This window comes from Aspergillus multicolor, assembly GCF_047715735.1.
Source record: "Aspergillus multicolor strain CBS 133.54 unplaced genomic scaffold BDW74scaffold_26, whole genome shotgun sequence".
Classification (NCBI taxonomy): Eukaryota; Fungi; Ascomycota; class Eurotiomycetes; order Eurotiales; family Aspergillaceae; genus Aspergillus; species Aspergillus multicolor.
Window position 1 is genome coordinate 196,288 of NW_027395977.1, and position 24,871 is coordinate 221,158.

The 24,871-nt window shown below is 52.5% G+C and overlaps 9 protein-coding genes across 9 annotated transcripts; 5 read left to right on the forward strand and 4 right to left on the reverse strand.

Moving 5' to 3' along the window:
- Positions 1-667: 667 nt before the first annotated feature.
- BDW74DRAFT_158959 (histidine phosphatase family protein) lies at positions 668-2,705 on the reverse strand. Its single transcript, XM_073725399.1, has 3 exons — positions 1,986-2,705; positions 1,808-1,937; positions 668-1,755 (listed from the first exon to the last, which is right to left on the reverse strand). The coding sequence occupies exons 1-3, from the start codon at positions 2,578-2,580 to the stop codon at positions 906-908; spliced, it is 1,575 nt and encodes a 524-aa protein (XP_073580770.1). The 5' UTR covers positions 2,581-2,705; the 3' UTR covers positions 668-905.
- A 370-nt stretch (positions 2,706-3,075) lies between these two features.
- Positions 3,076-4,824, forward strand: BDW74DRAFT_169786 (uncharacterized protein; the record flags this gene model as incomplete). Its single annotated transcript, XM_073727055.1, has 7 exons — positions 3,076-3,118; positions 3,187-3,305; positions 3,441-3,567; positions 3,631-3,658; positions 3,689-3,804; positions 3,841-3,905; positions 3,937-4,824. The coding sequence occupies 7 exons, from the start codon at positions 3,076-3,078 to the stop codon at positions 4,822-4,824; spliced, it is 1,386 nt and encodes a 461-aa protein (XP_073580771.1).
- An 861-nt stretch (positions 4,825-5,685) lies between these two features.
- On the forward strand, positions 5,686-6,762 carry BDW74DRAFT_187037 (uncharacterized protein; the record flags this gene model as incomplete). The annotated part of the gene is made up of 2 exons (XM_073731387.1): positions 5,686-6,201; positions 6,284-6,762. The coding sequence occupies exons 1-2, from the start codon at positions 5,709-5,711 to the stop codon at positions 6,760-6,762; spliced, it is 972 nt and encodes a 323-aa protein (XP_073580772.1). The 5' UTR covers positions 5,686-5,708.
- Positions 6,763-6,821: 59 nt separating this feature from the next.
- Positions 6,822-9,855, reverse strand: BDW74DRAFT_158964 (uncharacterized protein). The gene is made up of 2 exons (XM_073725400.1): positions 8,750-9,855; positions 6,822-8,704 (listed from the first exon to the last, which is right to left on the reverse strand). Exons 1-2 carry the CDS (start codon positions 9,534-9,536, stop codon positions 6,942-6,944), a joined length of 2,550 nt encoding a protein of 849 aa, XP_073580773.1. The 5' UTR covers positions 9,537-9,855; the 3' UTR covers positions 6,822-6,941.
- Positions 9,856-11,006: 1,151 nt separating this feature from the next.
- BDW74DRAFT_169789 (uncharacterized protein) lies at positions 11,007-11,793 on the reverse strand (the record flags this gene model as incomplete). Its single annotated transcript, XM_073727056.1, has 2 exons — positions 11,007-11,131; positions 11,202-11,793. The coding sequence occupies 2 exons, from the start codon at positions 11,791-11,793 to the stop codon at positions 11,007-11,009; spliced, it is 717 nt and encodes a 238-aa protein (XP_073580774.1).
- A 2,266-nt stretch (positions 11,794-14,059) lies between these two features.
- BDW74DRAFT_181206 (uncharacterized protein) lies at positions 14,060-15,057 on the forward strand (the record flags this gene model as incomplete). Its single annotated transcript, XM_073729955.1, has 3 exons — positions 14,060-14,385; positions 14,449-14,458; positions 14,527-15,057. 3 exons carry the CDS (start codon positions 14,060-14,062, stop codon positions 15,055-15,057), a joined length of 867 nt encoding a protein of 288 aa, XP_073580775.1.
- BDW74DRAFT_158966 (uncharacterized protein) lies at positions 14,698-17,514 on the reverse strand. Its single transcript, XM_073725401.1, has one exon. The coding sequence runs from the start codon at positions 17,483-17,485 to the stop codon at positions 15,281-15,283; it is 2,205 nt and encodes a 734-aa protein (XP_073580776.1). The 5' UTR covers positions 17,486-17,514; the 3' UTR covers positions 14,698-15,280.
- A 1,176-nt stretch (positions 17,515-18,690) lies between these two features.
- Positions 18,691-19,671, forward strand: BDW74DRAFT_187039 (SDR family NAD(P)-dependent oxidoreductase; the record flags this gene model as incomplete). The annotated part of the gene is made up of 4 exons (XM_073731388.1): positions 18,691-18,974; positions 19,026-19,255; positions 19,308-19,409; positions 19,478-19,671. The coding sequence occupies 4 exons, from the start codon at positions 18,691-18,693 to the stop codon at positions 19,669-19,671; spliced, it is 810 nt and encodes a 269-aa protein (XP_073580777.1).
- Positions 19,672-23,340: 3,669 nt separating this feature from the next.
- On the forward strand, positions 23,341-24,086 carry BDW74DRAFT_181209 (uncharacterized protein; the record flags this gene model as incomplete). The annotated part of the gene is made up of 2 exons (XM_073729956.1): positions 23,341-23,381; positions 23,438-24,086. 2 exons carry the CDS (start codon positions 23,341-23,343, stop codon positions 24,084-24,086), a joined length of 690 nt encoding a protein of 229 aa, XP_073580778.1.
- Between the last annotated feature and the right edge of the window lie 785 nt (positions 24,087-24,871).

Consider the following 24,871-nt stretch of genomic DNA (forward strand, 5'->3'; position numbering starts at 1 on the left):
GTGAGATATATGGAATCGAGTCTCATTCTTTTCTTTTGCTTGAGTAGCAGTCTTCATGGGATTCTATGACTGTATTTGTGCTCTGCATGGTATACTGATTAGCAACGGGCTGAACATCAGACAGAACTCTTGAGGTTAGGTTGCACCTTCAAACCGCCAGACTAACGCGCTCGAGCAGTCCTACAAAGAACCACAAGTTCCGCCATCCGTTGGTCATGGCCTATATTCCTCACTCTCATGAGAGGCTTTATCCATCCGATAGGGATGGTGTTGCCTTGGGAAGCTGAGATACTTTAGACGCCCAATGCGGAGTGCATAAGTGGCGTGTGCTACCTAGCAGGAGGGTGGCCTTAGCGTCCACGGAATCATTGCAGCTGATACCAAGTCATGAGGCAACTTATCGACCACGTTGCGCGCGACGGCTGCGTAGAAATCTGATGAGGCAAGGCGGGACATTCGCAGGTTCAGCATTGACGAAAAGGAATGACTGGAATGTTTTGACGTCACGATGCTGGCCTTATGATGTTTCAAGTTCGTGGTTGTCAATAAATATTGAAGAAGTAATCGACGAAGAAGAGGTGCACGTAATTGTTACAAAGGAAGGCCCCAAGGACGTTCACATCTACACACTCCTTCCTGGACAATTCCGGTTACCAATCAAGAACTAGTCTGAGCATCCTGTAAGTCTAGTCAGCTGATGGCACAGTAGAGATTTTTTCGATATTCCACAGGAAAGGAAACCTATTCTTGAGTTTCCAGGATATATTCATGTCCCTGCGAACATAGCCATCAATGGACTGGATGCAATGGCAATCGAGGCAAGACAAATTTGGTTCAATACTAAAACTTTTTACCAAGGCTTATAGATCATGTAAATATCCCAAAGGACATTAGGCAAACAAAGTCTAAGACATTGGAACTCCATCCCGAACTTGCTCGCCCGTAGGATAATCACCAAAGCAAGCCTCCTGGTATTGGGCCTTCTCCTTCAACATCGGAGCTCCTTTCAAGAATCTGTCCAATGGACAGAATCCATTGACAGCATTCCCACAACCAAGCAGACCCTCCAGCGGAAGAGGCGCGCTGTTCAAAACGAAGCGGATATACTTCGATGTCCCGTTCGAATTCTCAATGAATGGATTGGAGTAAAGAACTGGGTCCAAGGAAGCAAACGACACATTCGCTGGACACGTCCAAACCTCGGACAGGAACCGGGCGCCAAAGGGTGTTAGCTCACTGAGCTTGAAGGTCCGGTTTGACGGAGCATGGTCAACATCCCCAGGAAGACCATCGGGACCGAAGTTGAAGTACTCGAGTCCCAGTGCAGAAAGCACGGAAAGGATAATGTCGTCGTGCGACATGTCCATGTAAAACGGCTGGCCGAGCGGAAACGTCTCGGTGTGATTGTCAAGAGTCGCGTTAATGCTTGTGTCGCTGGACGTAATAAGGTGTCCCTGCAGTCTCGCGGCTAGTTCAAGGACGTAACTGATACCCTGGGCTCGACCGGTCGGCGAGCCGTACGCATAGTCACCGTAGTACTGGATATCAACATTGTACGCAAAGTCCTTCCATTCTTGCTCGGTAAAAAGGGTGCAGAATGCTGATGCGCCAAAGCTGGTGTACTCGTAGGCGCAAAGGTTCTGCATGGCGAGGACGTCGTAGGCTGTCAGGTTGAAGTCGTTGGGAAAGTACGGTGATAAGCGGGCGATGGTGTCCTTCGTATACCGCGGGATGAACACTTCGGCAGACTCGTCGCTAAGGACAGGTATTTAGTACGTTCACGAACCTGAGTCTGACTGAAACTCACCCTTCCGTCATGTCGCCCGGGCACGAGTCATAAGAAGCAAGGGTGTTGTTGTACTCGGACTCTTCAGGGATGATAACAAGATCATATTGCTCGTAGGAGCTGTTGGCGCCGCTATTTCCGAAGAATCCACCTGAGACCTATTAGGCAATGCACTATATAGGCTGCTTCAGAGACTTACTGAGCCACCACCGCGCACTTTCCAAGATCCTCGCCTGAGAAGTGGTGCGGAACACCGGCTTGGGCCGAGCAGTACCGTTGGGATAAACATTCAGCGACTCATCCCACGCAGCGACATGGTCACGATCAGGCCGATAGAGGAGTCTGCCATACTTGATCCAGAAGTTCGCACCGGAGGTGGCTTCAGTCGCAGCACCGGTCTCCATCAATGTATCCGAGCCAAGAAGATACTTCCAGTCGTTCAGGAAGCTCAAGGGGCCAGATGCAACTTTGCCCCCATGAGCCTTCGAGAAATTGGCCAGCTTTGCGGCGAAATCCTGCATACCCTCGCCGTCTAAAGGGTAGTCGGTGGGATATCGCTCGGCATGGCGATGGAGAACATGGACTTGCGACAGTTCACATCTTCTGGGAACGCCTTTGGGGACACCAAAGCTATCTGCGTCTTTGTAGGGGCTCAGGTTCGCCCAGCTCCTTGTCATCTCGAATCCCGACGCATAGCTAGACCCTGTCGGCGCGGATGCAGGAGCAGAAGACGAATGGGGTATCGCTGTAGCAAAACTCGCCGCTGTCAGCGGGATGGCGATGTTGATCCTCATTATTTTCTGTAGGAAGAAGCTGGAGGAAACTAAAGACTGCTGTTGATGGATGAAGCGCGAAGGAGAAGGCGTGATCCTTACTCTTCTAACGAGCCAAGAGAAAGCTTAGCATTTTTCTCGCGACAAACTTTGTTGCTGACGCGGAGGACTTCGCCCCGGAGACACAGGCAGCTCTACTCCGTAAACCGCAGATTGTCTTACGGCATTCTTATTGGTTCATCGAGATTACTCCAAATCAGCTGTGGATTGCTCAAGGAACGCTGGTGCCTCATAAATCTGGCGGCTGCAGCGGAAATATCTTACTCCGACTCTCATCGAATCACATGACTAGCGTCAACAAAGGCGTCCCCCACTCTCCTTGTTCCTAGGTGCGCATAGCAGCTCAAAAAAATCATACATCTATGAATTACATGCCTCTCCCAGAGATGATCAACCCAAAATGAGAACTTATCGTTAGTTCGCATATCCTCGCAATTTAACTTGTCATGGCCCAATATGGGCGCCGCCTTGCGCCCAAGTGACGCCGCATACCAACAAAGTCCTCGAAGAGCCTCAGCACCTGATTTTCCTACCTGGATGATCTCCCACTCTCTCGCGAGGCCATAGACCTAGAGTTACTCGTCTCGCAGACCCCACCCTTCCTTGGCGAGGGCCTCATTTCTCACAATGAGACGATCTCGTTCGCATGCGAAGAGACGCCAGGTAAAGCTGGAGGTAGTTTGCACGTAAAATGTCGCTCAACCTGGAGAACTTCAGGAGGGAGCTGCGGTCGACCGCCAAAGGTCCTGCCTTAGCAGCTTTGACTTGGTGTCGCGAGCCGATTAAGCGTGAGGGTATCAGGAGACACACCACTGGCGGAGTGGCCCGGTGTCAAGGGGCTCGAGGGCTACGACAATGGGAACTACCTAGCGGTGTTATACTTCGCTTGGGCGTATATCCTCTCTGCGCGATGGATTGAGTTGCTAGATTGCTCGGCAGACCACGAATGTCGGATCGATTACGAGGCACCGCAAGCAGACGACGAACCTGCCATCTAGATTGACCTTGGAGACAATGTCTCTGCCGACGAAGCCTTCTGGTGACGCACACTCCTCTCCCCCGACGACAGTTGGGTCGCGATGACCAAGTATAACGGACAATTATACTTGTCGCCGTGGTCAGTTTCGGCCAAAGGTGCCAGCTTATGCGTTTCTTCCAACTCATACTCATACTCATCAGTGGCCGGTAAGTTAACGCCACCATCATCAGCCGTTGCCATAGAGTATCTCGCTCGTTTCTGCGAGCACCACCGGTTATGCGCCCAATGCTCAGTTGCGCTCGCTGCGGTACTCTACATCCCATTCCGATATGGCCAAGCGATCTCCCTTCCTGTATCAAAAACAGCTCTCTCCGGCAAAACTAACAACGGGCTCCAGTCGCGCCTCTAGAAAAGCTATTGACGACCTTCTCCAAACTCACAAGGAACAACTCTCTAGGTACATGACACTGAGCTCGAACCCATGGGGCATCCGCGCTGTTCTCCACAGCACCTTCTTCAACCCCGACATCGACTGTAACCTCGTCAGCGCCTGGCTAAACCCAGCGTTCGCGGTTCTCAACTTGATCTTTTCCCCGTCAACGACCCCGGTCCCAGCCTCAATAGCCGCCTTTTCCTCCAAGCGCCATCCTCGCCTCGGAATCCTCTGGCTCGGCGCAATCTGCGCAAACTTAGCGAACCGCATCCTACGAGATAGCCGCCATGGAATGGGTGCACAAGGCTTTGCAGCATCTGCATGGACCGGCGTACCGCAGACATTCATGACTTCTCCAACCCGACGAAACGATGGCGAGAACATACGCCGCGATGACGAGTGTCGCTTGCTATATATTACTGGCTCTGAAGGCCACGAGCGACCTCCAATCTGGCCGTGGGAATCCTTCGGCACCATGCGTTTGTGCGACACGGAGCTAGCGGTTCGGCAGCATGCGCATTGTGCTGCTTCGCATTGTCTCGAGTACGAATCTTGGGAATGGCTTTTGAGAGGTGGCGGTTCAATCCAAGACCTTGCGAAAGTGGACAGGATTCAGATCAATGACCAAGCTTCTTCCACCGCCGACCCAGCACGCGTCACGCCCAGGGCTCGCGACTATGACTATGATCTCTACTCGCAATCTTTGTCCGAGGCCTTCATGCGCGATATTTTCTCATGGCTGAGGTCTGCAGGGTACCCACAGAATGAAAGAGGAATATATCAGCATTCTTAGATTGATATGGAAGAAACCGACGATGAGGAGTCTGATGAGGAGGAATCTGACCTCGAGAAAGAGCAGAGCCCCAAGGGGCTGAACATCGAGAGATGGTTGAAAGGTCTGGAGGACAGTCCTTGACGTTGTTCGGGCTGAGACGTTGGGTAGTGTAATTAGTAAGTTCTGACGTAGATCTAATAAAGCCCGATAAGAGAAAAAGTACCTACAGGAGCAGACATTCCGGTCGCCAAAATGGAGTCCTGCGTGCTGTCTAGCTCTGGGGTGGCTTGTGAACATTGTCGACAGCCAGGTTTGATATTCAAGTTTATTCTGTTTACCTACCTCATTCCAACTTGGCCAAGGTGACGCTTTTCCCAAGTTACTAGGTGCCATAGGTGACCCTAGATGGCCATCATTAGGCATTGTTCGGATCCATTAGTCTTGGATGCATTTAATCTCGCCATTGAATTTTACCTACTGTCCTACAAACTTTGGAAGCATCACCCCCTGGACCAGTTGGCATCTGGTGCCAGTGTTGATGTGCACCATTACTGGTCCCGAGCCTGAAATATATATCCGCCACCCGTTCTAGGACTTCATAGCCGCGGAACGAGAGTCGAGGGCTAAACTGGGGGTCGCTTCCAAGCTGATTCTTTTACCCCTGTCCAATTCCTCAAATTACAACCTGCTCATATAGATTAAAACTCGACAAACCCATGGAAAGTGCGGAGACCATCCAGGTGAAAGCTGACCAGGGCAGTCTTGGCAGATCTTCACATGCGACCGGAATGCGGGGAAGCTCCCGTCGCATCTTCAACTCCTCAACTTTTTGATCCCCTTCCATTCCCTTCCATCCTTCGCTATTCTCATCTACTTCTGAATCATCTCAATTCTTATCCAAAATGGCACCCTTTATTCCAACCCCTCCCGACCCCTCAAAACCCGGCTCATTCTCCCCGACCACCGGTCCAGACACCGAAATCCCCATCGCCCCACCTCCCTGGACCCTGCGCGCGAAGTCCTGGACCTTCCTCTACACCGACGCCCCATCCTGCTCTTCTTCTCAATCACCAGAACCCGAACTCTCATCACAAAACCCAAACAACACCCCCCAAATCCTACAAAACACCCTCCCACCCGGCTCCTACCACCCCCTCGAAACGCTACACCCCTCCGCCCTCGAACGCCTCCACGATGGCACTCCACAATACCAGAAATCCCTCCTCAAAGCCGTAATGATAATCCGCTACGAAGACACAGATGTCGGGCCCTACGACGAACTAATCCTGATCCCGGGGCGCGCGGTAAACCCAAATACAAAGAAAGCCGAGATGCGGATAAGTAATATCTACGTCTCCACGGAGGCGAGTGTCTGGAATGGGAGGCGGAATTGGAGTACGTACCCTCTACTCTCTCCTTCCTTTCTCGTTTGGATTGATGGTAGGTGGGGGCTAATGCATATCTTGTGCGCGGGCAGACATCCCCAAACACCGCGCAAACTTCGTCTTCACACCCCTCCCGAACAAAAACGCCACCGAACTCCGCGTCTTCCATCCGCCCAACACCCCCGCGCCGCTTGATTCGTCTCGGCCGTTCTTCACCGTTGTGCTTCAGAACTCCTCGCTTCCTAGTATCCCGCTTCCCCGACTCGCGCCCATACCAATCGTCCAGCCGCCGCTATCGCGATCGCGCTGGCCGCCTGGTATACAAGATGCTGTTATTGCGACAGATGACCCCGAGAACGGGAGGGAGAACCCGTGGTTATGTATCAGGCCATCGTTTAAGGGGAGGTGGGGATTGGCGTACGCGGGTACACTGAAGGAAAAGGATGGAGATGGGAAGGAGACACTGGACTTCCACGGTGACGGGGTGGGATTTCCACGATTGGATTTCCGCGCTGTTGGAGGGTACTTTGAGGGAGAGGTAGGCTTTGGGGTTGCGGATGCCGTCAGCTAAAGGATACCATAACTACGGCTGAGCCTTTTCATAAGTTCTTTGAGCGTGAGATACCATACCATAATTGTACATTACCATTATCATTATCATTGTCATGCCATGACCGCTGATGTCTATCGCTATTGCCATCGCTAACCGCTAACCAATGCGTCGTCATCAGATACTCATCACCAGATCGCTCAATAGAAACCCGAAAGCCAACTCTTCCGCGACGCCAACTTCCGATACTCCCTCATCGCCGGACTATCCTCGACCTTGCCACTCTTCGACGTCAGCGCCGGGCTCCCATCATCAACATCATCAATCTCAATCTCCGTTAACGAAACCGCCCTAGCAACCTTGGGCATGCCCGCCTCTCGCTCAGCCTCCGCCTCAGCCTTGGTCCGAATATAATAATGCTCGTCCTCCTCTTCCATCGCCACACACCATCGCTCACCGAGTTGTCTTCCCGCCGGTCCAGACCCACAAGCCCCCTGGAGCCTCTCGGTGGCCGGTGAATTCATCGCAAGCGCGAATAAGTTCTGGGGCTCCGTGAAATCCGTGATCTGCTTTCCACGGATCTCAAGGATCATGAACGCCAGACAAAGCGCGCTGGTGAAGAAGGCAAACAGCAGAATCGGGTAGAAGACACCCTGCCATTTTTGTGTTCCGCCAGACGCATACTCGATTGCGCGCAGTGTGGCGTTGATGTTCTGCTTTTCGGGTGTTGGCAGGATGTTATCCTTGATGCCGGTGTAGTTCCAGAAGGGGACGTAGGGGGCGTTCATGGAGGACATCAGCAGTGTATTGCCCGCGAGGACGGCGAGCGCTTCGCTGATGGTGGGCAGCTTCGGATCCAGTTCGCGGGTCTTCGGTGCGAATTGCATGAGCAGTCGCGCGTTAGCTGCTTTGCCGTCGGTGATCCCTGCATTGAGAGAAAGGGTGAAGGCCCACTCAGATGCGATGTACATCCAGTCATTTGCCCAGGACTCTAGGGCATCGGGCACGCGCAGGTTGTATTGCAGCGGGCGGTTCTCCTCGCAGACGGTGTAGAGGTGCGAACCGGTGGCGGTGGCGTTGTAGCGGGTCGAGCACTTGATCGATTGCTTTGCTTTGAGTCGGCAGAGGAAGTACGGCGACTCAAAGGTGGGTTTGGTGTCGTTTGGGCTAGCGCCGAGGAGGAAGATGGCACCGTTGCTGTACAGCGAGGTGACGTTCATGATGGTGTTGTACGGGTTGGGCAGGGTCCCAAAGATGGGCGCATACTGTCCCTCCTTGACATAGTCGGGGCCGAAACCGAAAACGTCGTCGACGACGGTGCGATTGTGCCATAACGCACTGTTTGGGACATCGTCGGGCACGTTCGTCGTCCAGGTGACAGGGTTGAATTCGCTATGATTGGGCCAGAGGGTGTACACGATCGGGGCGAGCTCGGTCTCGTTCATGCCGGCGCAAAGGACGTTGACAGCGGGTGAGGGGACGGATGCTTCGAGCTCGTACATTCCTTCCCCCGACTGATCCTCCGGTTGAACGATCTTGTTGTCTGGGTGGTTTGCGGCGGCGATAACACCACCATGCGGCATCGCGGCGGTAACATTGTGCACGATGCGACCGTACTTCTTCGACAGATCCGTCATACTGACCCGATCAACCCACCTCCCCTCAACAGTTGTATTATCGTATACGGACGCGGTAGGGTTCGGACGAGATGCGGGATCGGTCGGGGTGGCTTTCTGGCCTTCGGCAATGAGCGCCCACTCCTTGATAAAGGACTGGTAATTGCTAAAGGCCTGACCGGCATGTTGCATGTTGAGGCAAGTTGTGTTTCGCGCCTCGAGATCGGCAGGTATCTCAATCGGGGTCTCGCAGTTGTCGGTGAGGTACTTGGTGTTGGCAAACGAAGCCCAGACGTCGCCGACAATAACGCGCTGCTCGACGGCGCCCCATTTGAGCTTCGGAGTGACTATTTCGTTAGCATCTTACAATCATGCGCCGGAGGTAGCTTTACCCAAAGCCTCCGCAGCAGTGGTATACAGCATCGCCACTAGCGTCGCGGTGAGCGTAATCGCACCGAGAATCGTCCACCCCGAATACCTCAGCGACTCCCAATGGACAATCATACTCCCCGGCTGCATAATCCACGTCCGCATACTCATATCCGATATCGAAATCCCGCGCGACCCCTTCGTAATCGCCCGCCGTGTGAGAACCTGACCGAGAAACGAGACGCAGACCGTGACGTACGCCAATTCGATCGTTTTCGCGAACAGCGTGCTAAGCAGGCTAGCCGTGGACGCTGAAATGTTCCCGTCGACCCCAATGAACGAACCATAGCGTGGCTTGATGAATGCGACGCAAAGGTAAACCCCGGAGAAGAGCGTGGAGTAGATTGCGAGAACGAGGATGGTCGCGGGGACCCACGAGAGGCGCCGGTGGACGATCGTTTTCTTCGTCGGGCAGCGGACGATTTGCGGGGAGTGTAGATGCGAATGCGAGTGCGAATGTCGATTAGAGTCGCCTAGAAGCTCCGTCTCCGAATGCGCGAATCGCGATGAAGCGCCGTCGGGCGTCGTTTGTGTTGTCTCGTAGCTGACGGATCGCGAGTGCCCGGGCTGCGTTTGTGTTGGCTGTGTGATCCCCAACCCAACGGGCTGCGGGGAATCGCCCTCTCCTTCGTCATCATTCCGCGCATGTTCGTATCGGATGTTTGACCGATCGCCCAGGTCAAATGGATTCCAGGACGAGACGAACTCCGGCAGGGGAGGGAGGCGGTACTCGTTGGCGGCAGGAGCCATGGTCGGGTGCGCTCGCGGCCAACGGATGGGAGCGGACGGAGGATCGATGAAACGGGCGGCTAGACGGGGCGAGAGGGGAAGAGCGGGAGCGCCAGGTTAAATGTTGGATTGTGACGGTCTGAGGGGTCTGGTTGGTGGTTGGTGCGGCGGCACAGCCCCCTTTAAGCTGGGAAGACGCTCCTTCAGCCTTGTCGATTGCTGCATTGGGACGCAGGGGCATCGTGAGGGCGGATTGGCACCGGGACGGGGTAAACCCGAGTAGAACGTTTTAAATTGGGAGTTTCTGTGCATTCATCTCTGCAATGTTGCATAACATGACTTTAAAGTTCAGATGAATGGAGGAAGGGGAAAAGGTGAGAGCTGCTGGTTGGAGTGTCGCCCTCGTGGTGCTATAAATAACCCCCACTGCTAGCACTGTCAGTGTCAATCTACCCCACCCTTATTCAAGCCTTACTTGAGGGCCAGAATAAGTGTCTAGACCCTGGCAGACTGGGACAGTCTATCGCTGGTGATAAGCTGCCTGATAGAGATCGCGTCGGGGCGCGACTTCTACAGTTGTTTACTATCGCTCGTGCCTGCGTTTTCAGCCCAATTTCTAGCACCATCCCTTCGCTCCTCGTAGTTCCCCAAAATCTATCCCCCCCGCGTTGAAAAGAGAACGGAGGCAATTAATGAGTCGAGACCACTGGCCGACCGACCGTGATGCAACCCTACAAGACAGGGTCTCGCTTTCAACTTTGGCAGCCACTCTACACTATCTCTTGACACCAACGATCATTATTAAACTATAACCAGAATCTCCCGAAGAATCATGTGGCTGCAGCTGAAAATGTCGATCAACTTGGAATTCAAAGGGTAGCCAGGCTATCTAGCTTTCAATGTAGCACAGGCCTGAAAAGACCCTTCTCCAGCCTCGTCATCAACTCATCATCAAAGGTCATTAACAAGAGGGTAACCTTGCTCTAGTACGCTGTTTCCTGTAAGGACCGTGCTCATTGGCCAAGAGTACCTTGAGGACAGCTATATATATGCCGGGCTTGATTCGCTAGGTGTAATGTCTATCCGACGAACCCGTCATCAGCTTATGCACGGATATCATACAATTGGCTGGATTATGCTTATTCTTGAGATTGAGCTAATTATCCTTTTTCGCTATTGGTCCTTCAGACCGGGATTATCAAGCAATTCAGCAGTTGGTTTGCCCGACGGTTTGTGCAGATTTCCTGGCTTTACTCGTCGATGGAGAATTATATAACGTAGTATATCACGCAAGAAGTAGGAAGATTGATATAGAATCAAGACATATGATGATTATAGCTGCTGATGTTTATTCACAAGAGACAATTGTTGATTCCTCCTTCAGAGCAAAAAAAAGCAATACATCGCAACTTCAATGTTCGAAACAAACATCCCCCATTCTATCAGTCTATCCCAGTATCTAGTCCCCTCTAAAAGCAATAAGAGGTACATCTAAAGCTTCTCAAAAACCTCAATCGCAGCCTTCGCCGTCGAAGTCGAGCTCGCCGGGTTCTGCCCCGTAACAAGGCGCCCATCAACAACATGGAAGTCATCCCAGATGCCAGCAGATCGCTCGTCTAGATCACCGTTAGCACTCATTCAACCCAAATACAACAGCGTAGCCATAGATGGGAATATGGTACTCACACTTAGCCCCAAGCCTGTCCGCAAGCTCCTCCACCATCTCAGCGCCCAATCCCCTAAGCTCCCCCATAATCCCCATTGTGTTCTCGGCCTCAGTCGTAAAACCGGTGATCTTCTTCCCCTTGATCAGGGGCTCGCCGGTCTTGACATCCTTCATATTCGTAAAGATCGCAGGACCGTGACAGACGCTCCCAACAACACCGCCGTTCGCATAAACCTGCTCGGCAACGTTCTGCAGCGCAGACGCAGTAGGGTAATCAATGAGCGAAGCGTGTCCGGCAGAAGCAAAGAAGAGTCCGTAGGCGGAGGCATCAAGCTGAGAAGCAGGCTTCATGTTGTCGAGCTTGCGGCGAAAGGCGCTGTTGACGTCGTTCCAGATCTCCAGGTCCTCGCCGTTCAGGAAGTCGGGTTGCTGCGAGAGCCAGTCCGGTGTGTAGGAGCCGGTCTCGGAGGCGAGATCGACGTCGAACCCGGCGGCGGTTAGGGCCTTGAAGGGGTGCAGGGCTTCGATGATGAAGAGGCCGGTTGTTTCGGCGCCGTTGAAGAGGGGCGCGCTGGCGGAGGTGATGGCGATGAGGGCTTTGCGGGCGGGCATTTTGGTGGTGGTTGTTGTTGGTTTGATTGGTTGTGTTGGAAAAGTAGACGGTATAGAATGAGGTGTCGAAGTGTGACTGTTGCTTTGAAGGCTGATTGCTTTGAAGGCTGATTGCTTTGAAGGCTGATTGTTTTGGATGCTGATGATGCTGATGAGGATTCACTGAGGAATCGTCTACCTATTTATACAAAGCTCCGGAAAGTCCAAAGGCAGAGAATCCTCTATCATCCCCAACACCCTCTCCGGACCTCCGTGGTATCGCTAAGCATTCTGCAGGCATACAGGAGGCTAACACAATGTAACCGGAGTTAAGGACAGTAGGAAGCGCTAGGGGTCAGCAAGGGATCCTTCCGATGTTGGAGAGGGCTCGGAGTCTCGGAGTCGTTGCTGGATTAGGGCTGGTGCCGTATTGGGCAATATCTCCGGAACTCCGGTTGCTTCACCACTCCCCATTTTTTTGACGTCTCGCTCCGGAGTAGATCACCTTTAGTCAAATTCTAGAGTTAGTTCCCGGAGGCTTCCTTTGATTGCTAAACTCTGCGTCTGGATTCTCCCTGACTCCCGAATTTGTTGAAGCCACCGAAGTCCTTCGTTGACTGGACTATCCCCCGGAATTACGCTAACGATAACCGGTTCAATTACCCCGTACGGAGTACATAAATTGGGCATTGGGCTCCAAGCGAAGGCGATATTCTAGACTTACATCTAAGCTTGCACTAAGGAAGCTGCGGTTCAAGCCATCGGTGCCAAGCAAGGTACCTACCTCAGTGGGCTTAGCTGCCTGTGTTCAAGATGGCGGGTGTCCCGCATTCTCCGCTATTTCCACATCTCCAAGGCTCATCTATGGACTGGACGTCCTAAACATGCACTAAGGAAGCTCCGGCCCCTGTCTGGGAGGATACCTAGCGAGGAGGGCTTAGCCGTGCAACTTCTCCATGGCTTCGGACTCCAATAATATTGATGCACACGAAGGTGGGGTATATTGCCCTTCACATCTATCTCCGCATACACCCGAGGACTCCAGATGTTTCGACAGAGTAGGTCGTTTTGAACAGGAAGCCCCCCAGCAACTAGATCTTTAGCCGGACCTCTAGAGCAGTCCCTGATGCAGTTGGCTCTTGAAATCAAGTGTCATGGATCGTAGGTAACTCTAGCAGCCATTTTGATGATCGATCAACTGTAAGTCCCCAGATAAGCTGCGCAGCGCACAGACGACAACACCAGTGCAGTCTACAACCGTTGGTGTAATCGCCCGCGGTGGGTCGTCTATGCCCCGGATGACTATGAACAAGCCCTAAGTCCATTCCTTCAACCTCCAACAAGTCAGCGTTGAAGTAAAGCCATTATTTCGAATTGATGACACGGGGGCTCCATGCAGTTTGGCACAAGTATCAACATGATGAGTGGGAAACCAGCCGTACAATCGTGGCAAGGGTGACGCATGGACATACCTGGGGTACCGATGCTGCTGATATTCAGATTTTGGCCTTTTTCGTTTGGACCAATCTTGAAAGTGATATGTAAGATCTCCGGTGTCAAGCATCTTTCTCGGACTCCCGGGCCCTTCAGTCAGCGCCGAAAGGCAAAGCATTAAAGTGGAGTCAAGCACATCATGCTTGATCCAATTATGTCGCACGAAATCACGGCCATTTCAGGCCAAGCCTCGTTGTGATCAGCGTTGCTCTCCCCTGGTTGAATGCCACTGCTGGTAGTGGCCCACATCGCTCATCATGAATCATGCTGAGGGCTCCGAACAATGCTTCGCCCTGATCTACACAGACGTAAGCTGCTTGTCTAGACCTCGACATCGATAATCATTGAATAATCTGTTGGCATCGAGATTAAACCACATTGCAGCCACTACAACGATTCTGGTTCATCACCATATCCATACTCAAGATTCATCGGCCTCATAACTGCACCGACTCCTGAGTCAGAGTGATCAATGACGATCCACTATGAATCCGCAACTCCATGGTTCTTATCCCTTCTGGTTTAGCCTTTACGGGTCTTAGTCCAATAAATTGATGTCCTGCAGAACTTCGAGCCCTGAAAGCGTGCGGCTGAAGGACCAGATGGGACCGTTATACTGTCACAGGGGCTTTTCGGAAATAAACCGAGTCGGAATCATCAGCTGCAAATTTTGCTGTCTCTCCTTCCGGTTTCCCCTGGTCGCAAGAAAACTTTCTCAATATCCTCGTCGTACCACTGCCTCAAGCCCTTCGTCGTCGTCACCACAGAGCCACAAACGGCGCAGGCACCATCAATGTCACGAAACCGTCCCCCGGCCCTTCTCGGCCTAGGCTTCAGCCTCCTCCTCCTCCCCGCCACCACTCTAATCACCACCGCGCTCGGCAGCTCGCACTGCTACTTTTCAAAGGGCGTCAGCACCTCCGACAGCGCGACTGTAGCTTGCTCTTCAACATCCGGCGAAAGCGGTAATGGCATGTGCTGCGCGCTTAACCGGGACAACCCCTACGGTGGGGCGTGGAGCGACGGCCTAACCGCAGACGCGTGCATAGACAACGGGCTTTGCAAGAACGTCGTTACAACATACAGCACCGAGCTGGACGAGAAAGTCACTGTGAAAGCGTACTGACGCAATCTGTGTAGCAGCTCTGAGTGGCCGAGCGAGAGCTGCTTGGATGTTTGTAGTGAGAGCGATGTACGTATACTGCCCACCCAAGATAGAGGCCGAATGTGAGGCCGGGCTAACAGCAGATGTTACTGTAGTACGCCAGAAGCACAGCTCAGATAACGCCCTGCGATGGCGCAGACATCTCAACCAAATGGTGCTGCGGCACAAACACCACCTGCTGCGGGACGAGCTCCGCCGTAACGATCGTGTCCATCCTACCAGCGCTGGCCTCTGCGTCGTCTACACCATCTCCATCCTCATCCTCGACCGCAAATACAACCGTCTCCACCAACCACTCCTCCAACCACTCCTCCAACCTCTCGACGGGCGCGAAAATCGGAATCGGCGTAGGCGGCGTCGCGGTTATCGCAGGCGCGATATTCCTGGCGATGTGCATCCGGCGAAAGAAGGATTTGTCTGTTGTTTATGCGCCTGCGCCCGGCGGCTCGGTGTCCTGGCCTGGGTCGCCGGCGATGACGGAGTATGGGGCGCCGTCGGTGGTGAACGTAAATGGACATGGACAAGACAGACCGTATTGGCAGGGGGAACCTTACAAGGTGAGCTCAACGTATATCTCGGAGGTGGATGGGGGCATGTTCAGGAGCTTAGCAGAAGGGTGGAGATGAGGCATGAGATGCCGGGGTCGAGGCCGCTTGGGGCGTACTGAAGTACTGCCTGGGGGTGAAGATATACCATACCCGTTAGCTTAGTTTAATGTAATTTAAAACTCCATATCCAATAGACTCTGCTGATATCATCTTACTTGTACCCATATGAGCTGACAGCAGCTCATGTGGAATATCCAGATAAGACGCCGTAACGTTGTCTGAAACCATCACATCGCCCTGCCTAGGTAGTCGCGATGGAGACTCTTCCATCCAGCCTCCTCCTCAAGATGCTCTCCTGACCCATGTCTATTCCCTGATCCTCCGCGCCCTTCCAAGCCTTAACCTCACTATCAGTGACACTCGAAGCCCGCTCCAGTACGGGCCTCGTCTCATCCGAAACAACATGCGCAACGGCCTGCCAATACTGTCCCAAAAACGACTCTTTGGTCCACCCCACAAACAATCCCGCCACAACCCCCAGCACCAAAAAGTGCAGGCCTATAATCGCCACAGTGGCCGCAAACCCCGTCCATTTTGCTGGAACAAGCGCGGTCCCCGCGAACGCTGTCGTTGCAGGCGCAGTATCATATAGCTTGAAGAGGTGGTTATAGTACAGCATCTGCGCGCCCCTAGCGAGCAAGGCCTGCGTTGCAAGGGCAGGACTCCTCGTTTCGCGGAGAGTATGCTGGAAGAGCGCGACGTGCGCGAGGTCTGCATTCTTCGACAACTGACCGGTATTTGAGCTCGAAAGTAATATCCCAGCGTCCGCCGGGGGGAATGTGTCCGGTTGTGGGTTTGAGAGGTACGCCAAGAGGTACTTCGCGAACCACCAGTGCGTATTGTACCCTTCGTAGTTTGGATCGACGGTTCCGTAGTCGATTGTGTATTCTTCCCAGGATGAGGGCGGAGATAGGGCGAGAAGGCCGCGGTTAACGAGGTTATCTGAATCACGGGCAGCGCCGAGCTGATGTGCGCTTGGGGCTGTGTCGTAGGCTTGGCAGTTCCGGTCCCAGGTGAGTTTTGGCTCCGTGCTGTTCCAAGAGCGTGTCATGGAGATGTTGAGTGTCCTGGAGATGAGATTCGTGTAGCAGGCTGAGACGCGGAGGACTTCGGTGCCGTTGGCGCCGATGATGGCCCAGGGTCCGTCGGTGCGGAGGGTGTCGGTGTCTGTGTCGTCGCCATTGTCTTGGCCCAGGACAGATGATGACATGGCGTCTTTGTCTAGAATATCGAGGATCAGAAGCATGGAGGATGCGCGTGGGTTGTTGGTGTACAGTATCGTCAGTGTTTGGGTGGTGCTGTCGTTGAATGTTGGTTCGACGAGAGGGTCTTCGAGCTGGACGTTCCAGTCTAGATTTAGACTGGGTGAGCAGAGGCTTGATTCCCAGGCGCTATTTGTCTCCGGGGTGTTGTTGTTCATGGTGAGGTAGGGGAGAGCGCAGGTGAAACCGATTGATGAGACCTGCTCTGGGCTCCGTAGCATGGGGTAGTCGTTGATATTCACTGTCATCTGGCCGGATAGGCGGATGTCGCTCGTCGAGAAGCTGGAGTTGAGACTTAGGTCTGATAGCGACGGGCTCAAGCACACCATCCGCTGGTCCATCACGGGCGCTGGGCCGTTGAATCTGCGGATGTTCGTTCGCTGCGTCTCGTCTTCAAAGGGGAGCATAGCGCGGTAGACGTGGCCGGTATCGTGGTAGTCTGACCCCGTAGTAAACGACTCAGACCGCTCAGCAAATGTCCAGCTTGAAGCAGGTGGTATGCTTATCCAGTCTGGTGGGACACCGGTCATGTAGATATTCCTCAGGATGTGTACGTCCGTGGAGCTGGTGGTGTCGGTATAGATGCCGGCCCTGAAGTCCGAGATGAGGATCGTAGATAGGAATTGCGAGGCGAGCGTTAGGAGGACCTCGAGGACAATCAGAAACAGAATGATGATTGCTAGGAAGCTCTTCGGTCGCAGTCCGGTCGTGAGGAGCAGGCTATTTGGCGAAACGTAGGCAGCTCTGGCGATTGAGTAGAACGGCGCATGGGATAACGGGACCCCTATCCTCTCCAGGATAACACTGCCAATCATGGCCGTTGCGACGGTGGCCTGCATCGCTATCATTGTCCGGATAACGGCTGTGCAAACAGTGACGAGCCTAGACGTCCAATTTGCATGCACGATCTGGAACCATAGCTCCCTCGGCTCTCCTCCTGTTATAGCTACCATGGACCCTCTCCACATTAGACCCAGCAGTGCAAGCGGCACAAGCACAAAGACAAACCCCAGTATCAGCGTTAGCACACTGAGAAGCCCAATGCGACTCCACACACTGTTTTCAGATTTTGCCTGTTTGGCGATCAACCCTACATTGTGGCTTGTAGGGTGCTTGTCTGCTGGGGCATGTAAAGGGTTCAGAGAGGTGTCCTCGACCATGGGGTGAACCTTGTCGCTCTCCATGGCGCCGCCTAACGGAACGTGGAGTTAGGGAAAGAACGACCCTGAGGAACCGGAGGCTGAAAGTCCTTTTAACTAAGGCCTGCCCCTGCAGCCAAGGCGTCAAAGCCACACCTTCTTGACCAGGAACCAATGATGATAGATGATCCTCGCAATCCTAACCATCATGGGCCAATCTAATCTTATCCTCGTGTTGTGAACCTGTCGCGTGGCTTGTTTCCTCGTATTTGCTCCACTGAATGGTCAAATACGGCAAAAATAGTATCTGATCGCCTTGGCTCAGGGCCCAAGAGCCCTTGCATTAGCGACAGGCGCCTCGGGAGGACATGGACAATGCGTGGCGGACGAAGGGTAGATTATCAGGTGATAATAGGTAGACAAATGGGAACAAGAGACCTTGTCAAGGCAGTCTTGATCAGAATGGATCAAGGCATTCTCGGTATCAATATTACATTAGTCTTTGAAGGCTTTGGACCTGAAGCAAAAGGTCCCTGATATACGGAGTATAAGAGCTTCTTTCAAAACTCGACGTGGAAATTTACCCTTGGGTGACATGTCCTCTTGGGGTGCACATGTAGAGAGGGCCCGCAAGAAGGCAACAACGAAGAACTACCATGTGGCTTTTCATGCTTTCATTGAGCTGCCATTGGATTCAATTTCACCTAATGATCTCTTTGCTGTTCTTAACTTATTGAATGCTTGGTTGGGTTAGAAGCATTAAGCATGTGAGTATGCGGAAATATATATACCCTCGAAGGACGATCTGCCAAGCAGTTGGGGTGGTCGGTATGGTGCTCTCACCTGGGCATATGCATACGGTTACCACATATGTACTCATGCAACAAGCAGACTCCCGCCAAACCGGAACCCAAATATTCCAGCAGTAAGCGTCTTATTATCTTAAAATCATCTCGATAACCTATGAACTATGTAGAGTTGTCCTGGCTACTGAACTACCCTATAGTCATCATACGGTAGCGGACTAAAACGAAATGCCAACTCAGCCTTGCTTACTCCTCCCACAGGCCAAATGCCAATCACTCTACCCCAACTTTGCAATGGAGATATTTGGCTTACCCCGAGTGGAGCGGGGAAATTGTTCATGACCCGAGGTAAATAGATAACCTCAAGGTACACCCCTCAAGCCTACGTTCACAATCAATTATCGAGAAATCACCATAGAGAAAGGCAACGCTATCAAAGCTAACATGTCGCAGTCCCTTCGGCTAAAGGACAAAATCGCCATTGTAACCGGCGCCTCCTCAGGCCTCGGTCGAGCGATCGCGCTCCGATATGCACAGGAAGGCGCGAAGGTCGTTTGCGCTGATTTATCGCCGATTGCACGGTCGGAGGAGGAAGCCGCGACCACAACACATGATGTAATCGTCAATAATGGCGGAGAAGCACTCTTCGTGCAGACGGACGTTGGCGATGCCGCGCAGATGGGGAATATAGTTAACGTTACGGTCGAGAAGTACGGCCGGTTGGATATGTATGCAACGCACCCATAAATGATTGGTGAGCAAGGCTGATTAGATATAAGTCTTGTCAACAACGCCGGTATAGCGATCGAGGCGAGGACGCCGGCCGTCCTGCACTTGACCGACGAAGAAACGTGGGATACGACCATCCGCGTCAACGCGAAGTCCGTCTTCGTGGGATGCAAGTATGCCCTTGCACAGATGCTGCGCCAGGAACCGCACTCTTCTGGGGATCGCGGATGGATTGTTAACATCTCGTCGATTATGGGGATGATTGGCGGGCTGGAGAATCGTGAGATGGTCATTCCCAACTCGGTAAGGGGACGAGAACTGACTTTGACCAGCATCGTACTGCGCGTCGAAGGGCGCGGTGAGCCAGCTTACTCGTCAGATTGCGCTCGACTATGCGCCGCACAGAATCCATGCAAATGCGATTTGTCCTGGGTGTAAGTTTCCTATCTGGGATTGTCCCGATTTCCTTGGGGAAGGAGGCTGATAAAGACTTTACTGGTAGACACCCAGACTGCGATCTTCAAAGAAACGATCACGAACATGACGCCGTGGGAAGAGCTTAACCGGCGTCACCCGCTGAAGGGACCTGGGCAGCCCGATGATATCGCGAGGATAGCTGTGATTCTGGCAAGCGAGGACGCCAGCTGGGTTACTGGTGTTTGTTTGCCGGTTGATGGCGGATATACTGCTCGCTAGAGTTACCTAAGATACTTCCAAATCTTAGTGATTCTGGAACCAGACTTGATATGGGCACTGCAGATGAATTTGGCTACAGTCTAGGTAACCAGTGACTTGATATTCGGTTTAGGTTGCAAATGTTCATGTCTCTAGCAAGGATTCTTTACTAGGCGACCATATCCCTGATAATTACAGGATAGCGTGATGTTCAAAGTATTCATGAAACTGTGAAAATAATGAAAATAAGGCGCGACGGGCCATTTAAGCGGCAGGTAATTGATGGCTATGGTCGTCAAGGAGGCATCATCCATGCCCTATGTCAGGCAGCATGGCAAGGTCTAGAGTGCCAACGCATAGGACAATTCAAGATCACAACAATGACATAAGCTAATAATGCTATGCTAGTAGGTCTGTGTCAAGACTCAGTTTGTATTTACCAGGAAAATGACGTTGTAACCGCGTATATTCTACGGTAGGGCTGGTGCCGAGACCGTACGGCATCCCGTCTCTAGGGCTAGGGTACCATATGTGTCACTTTTGCCACCGCATGCTCCGTGCCACTTCCGAGTATCGTACTGAGGCCTCGTCCAGTGCAAGCCGCATACAAGTCGACAAGGCGATGTGGCTTGCAATACCTAGCCTCACCAGGAACCAACTCTCGGTTTGCCGCGCGGCTGTCGCCCTGAAGGGCAACTCCTCCGTTTTGTGAGCGTAGAATGACGTCCAAGATGATTACAATGGACAAGATGCCGTTTTTATCCGTTAGAGGTCACCTATTGTGTTTGCCACTCTCTATTGGGTGTTAGGGTTGAACTCGGGCATCAACGTGGGATCAAGCGAAGTATTGTCTGAGGATCCCTTGACCTTTGCTAAAATGACACCACAGATCGCTCGAGCATTGTTTATGGCTGCGAGAATACAACTCGCTCTCGTCCTGAAACAGCCCTAGAAGTGTAGAGGCCATTTTTGTCGCACAAAGTGGGATGTCAGTCCTCGCGGGGTGCTACCATAGGAACGACCCTGCATAGAAGTGCATCTCTCGGTACTTTCTTCTGGAAGCGCATTTGTTACCTTGTGCTCGGGGCGACAGCTCTTGCATTGCCTGCTATTCGAGGTGGAGGCTTTATCCCTAGGACGCGGCTAGACTGGACAGCCTGCTGGATGCGCTGAACCGCGGACGCCTCAGGCTGTATTTCGTACTTGAAACACGATCTGATTATAATAGCTTGATGATTATTCGTCCCCAGAATTATTTTACTAAGCATTATTCAAAGCAAATAACTGATTCTAACGGAGTGAGGAAGGCTCACTAGAGGTCCGGACTGTTTCGGGTAAAGTTCACGGCAGTGAGGCTGTCTCAGAATATCCAGAATGCTGGCCTGGTGTGCACAGACCAAGATGACTTCATTTTCTATACGGAGCCCGGTGAGAGCCTTTGGATCGCTAATGTCGTATTGGCGTATACCTGTATAGTCCTACGGCACAAGCTAAATTTCGCCTTTAGTTTAGTTAGGACTACCTTGAGATGGAAGGGGCGAAATATGGATAGCCAATAAGCCCTCCATTCACCTGGTATGCATAACCCCTTGACTCCTTGATTTCTTAGCCCCTAGGACTCTCACTGTGTAATATTTTCTACTCGATAGTGGATAGGATCTGTATATAGTCTGTTTAGAAAACGGCCCGGGGCACCGGGCTGACTTCCGTATCCTTCGCAGGTATCGAATTGTCTCCGTTATCCTGCGTCTGCCAATGAAATGCCTGTATTAATCCCGATTCCATAGCGCTGGTGGCTTGTAGCACGAGTACTAGATGCTATACCACCAGGGGTAGGCTGTAAGGACGATCAATCACTGCGGGCCTCAATGTAGCCGATGCACCGCGGTCGGGACGACCCGTCGCTCACTGCACTATCGAAGGCCGCTAGAAGCTTTCTTACAGTAGTGCAAAGTTTAATAGCAAGTGCGTTTTAGATTTTAGGGGCAGCGTTGACTATATTTCCGCGGAGGAATAGAAAATCATCTGGAAGGGAGCATTGAAGAACCAGTACAGCTTTACGCTTCAATCAAAGAACCTTTTAACGCGGTAGAAAACCTGACTTTTGGTACGTAAAGCTCCGAAAACGTCAGACACGACGTCAACCGTCAAAAAAACGTCAGTCTTTATCCCGTTCTTCTTTTACTGGTCGCCTCGCTCTCAACGCTCAATGTACAGGACTAGGGCTAACTCTGAAACATCAAGGCCTGCAGCTGTGGGAACTAAGCTTCACCAAGGACTCCACTTGCGATAATTCTCCGGAACGTCCAAGCAGGATTTCTCGAGAAGCTGCAACTCACCGGGAGCACTCATGCGTCGCAGATCCAAAGCCTATCCTGATGCTTTGGCCTGCCCGTGATACCAGCACGCTGCACCGTAGCATTCAGATTCACAAGACGAGCATGCAAACTCCATCAAAGCTGAACCCGATGCAGGGGAAAAACGTCCGCCCGTTGGAAGGGTTACATCTGCAGTCTGTACTTTTGTTGATCTCGGGGGGTTCTCGGATATAGCTGTGGGGGGCCGGGCTAGAATGGGCTGTATACACGAGGAGAAAGCAGGCTTCAGCCAGCAACCTTTTACGTCAGAGAATTGTAAAGCCCTTCGTTCGTACTTGATACCAGCATACTGGTACGGAACACGACCGACTGCATTAGCCCAACGTCTTTCGCGGAGAGATCGACCATGCAGGAGATCTGGTATCGGGTAGATCTCCGGTGTAGCCAGATCTTTGGTACCCAGGCACTAGGAGAAGTTTAACAACGCCACGTAGAATCACTATTTGGTTGAACAATGAGGGAGAGGGGACTGCGCTATCAAATTCTTGGTGAACAGAGGATTCAGAGGTTTGCAACAAATGCCGGGCCTACAATCCCGAGGTTTCTGCTCGCAGTTCCACATCAACTGCGCATCATGAGACGGGCTATTGGAATACAGCAATTGGTCAGTGCTGTACAGTGCGGGCTAAGCGAGTACAGCTGCAAGGAAATGAGGCTGGCCCATGTTGGTTGTGTGCACAATTCCACTCTAATAGGGAATAACCTGCTTACTACCTCAACGATTATGCATTTCATTCACCAACCAGCCTCCCCTGGCCCTACGCAGGGCTCTAGCCTACGGGTTTCGGCCGGGCGCAGGACCATAGCCTTCCACAGCCGGTACCCAGGCTGCAAGTCACCGGGAAGAGGGGCCTTGTTCTGACGCAAAACATCATCGAGCATCATAGGCATCGGACTTTTGTGCCCGAATCCCTTAGGAACCCAGATTCTGTGCTCCGCAGGGCTCTCAAAGTCTCGTTACATAGCTGCACCTTCTCTAGCGGGGAACTTTTCCCAGACAGAGGTCTGAATGTGCCTGTTCCAGAACTGCGGTATTTTTTCTGTTGGTTTCACAAGTGGTTTCCTCAGTCCTCATTTGCTAGACCCTCCTTAATGATCTGTGAGGCTTCTTGGCGAGCATAGAAAAGCATCATACACCAGGGTATATAACTCGCGGGGTCTTCGTTACATTTTGCGAACTCAAACCACCAAGTCTTTCTTTGACGACAAACCTTGAGTTGAACTCGGTTGCTTATACCTCAGTTTCTCTGTTCTACACCTCTCTTTACAACCTCTCTACGCGACTGCCGGGCAGTCATACCTTACGAACAGGATGCATTGGGTCTCCGGTACATGGCTCTGGGCAAAGAACAGGTACCTCCAGCAATCCCTCCTTATTTCCTGTCAACCCACTAACAAACAACTTCTAGAGCCCGCTCCTCATCCTCAGGAACGCCCATCTACCTCGAGCGCACCCCCAGCACCGACCAGTACGACCGCCGCAACCGCGCCCGAACCTGGTCCCTCCCCACGAACGCCCCAGACGACTCCTCCAATTCCTCCGCATCAACCGGCTCACGAAGCCGCAGCAGCACTACAAGCCATGGCAGCAACCCCGCCTACAGTCAACACCATCCCCATCACCATACCAGCCGCCGACACAGCCATGCCCATGCCCACCCCCATGTCCACACGCACACCTACAACTTCGACGCAAACCCAAACCACAACCCGAACCTCCTCGCGGTTGCACAACTCCGCTGCATCCGATGCGGCGGGCTGCGGTCACGCGAATACCACTATCTACACTTCGACGACCCCATCACATACCCCTCGATCGGAATCTGCTCGAGGCGGAAAACGCGGTGCGCGAGGGCGAAAAGCGATCCTGTGCCCATGGGCCTCGACTTGAATCAACCGCCGGCAACGGCCGTCGCACCGTGCTTTGATATTCCTGAACTTGCGGATACGTCGATGCCGTCCACTATGGGAAGACCGGCTACGGCGGGCGCGGATCCCGAAAAGGAGAGGTACTATGGGCTCTCTGTGAATTTGATGAGGATGAAGAGTTTGGGTTGAACATGCATCTACTTTTTTCCCCCTCATGTTATGAGATGGTGTTTGTGGTGGGGGGTATGAGGGGAGAGGGGGAGGGGGAGGGGGAGGGGTACTTGTCTCAGAGTCTCAGTCCACTGCTTCGATGGAAAAGTGAGTGAGTCGCAGCGGTGGTCTGAGCTCCTGCCCCTGTTTACCCACCAATGAATCGACCATCGAGGGGCTATGTCGCGCCATCTGAGACTGCGACAACGCACGGGCTGCCATGTGGCTGGAGCTCGAAGACAGGAGGAGGGGTTATGGAACATCCCAGCCCCTAGAATCAACAATGCCCCTCACAGAGACTCGGAGGATGTCCGTCGGTCACAATTCCTCGAAGGTTAATCAAAAGCACAAGCGTAATGCGCTACCTGAGTCTGATCCCGATCTCACGCTGAGCGCTGAGAAAACAAACGGTCAAAGCAATGAAGCTCTAGCACCGTGGACCCCGACTGCGCCAAAAGGCACTCTTCACGGGAGGAAAACTGTCATACGCGAGTTCTGGAGGGAATGGCGAGCGAGAAGGAGAGAAGACCGCCTATGGATCAACATCCACCAGCAGACTGACCCTATACATTCTTTACCATTTTCGTTTGTAACTAGTTCTTTCAAGAGGCTCCAAAAACCAAAATTTGTCACTGAGAGTTTGTTCAATGCCGTAGAGGGTTGATTGCGTTGATAGGCTTTGTATTGGATCCAAGCCCTACCACAAAGAAACACACAATTACTTACAACGAATCAAGGAGAAATTGCCTTTGACTTGAGTCCGA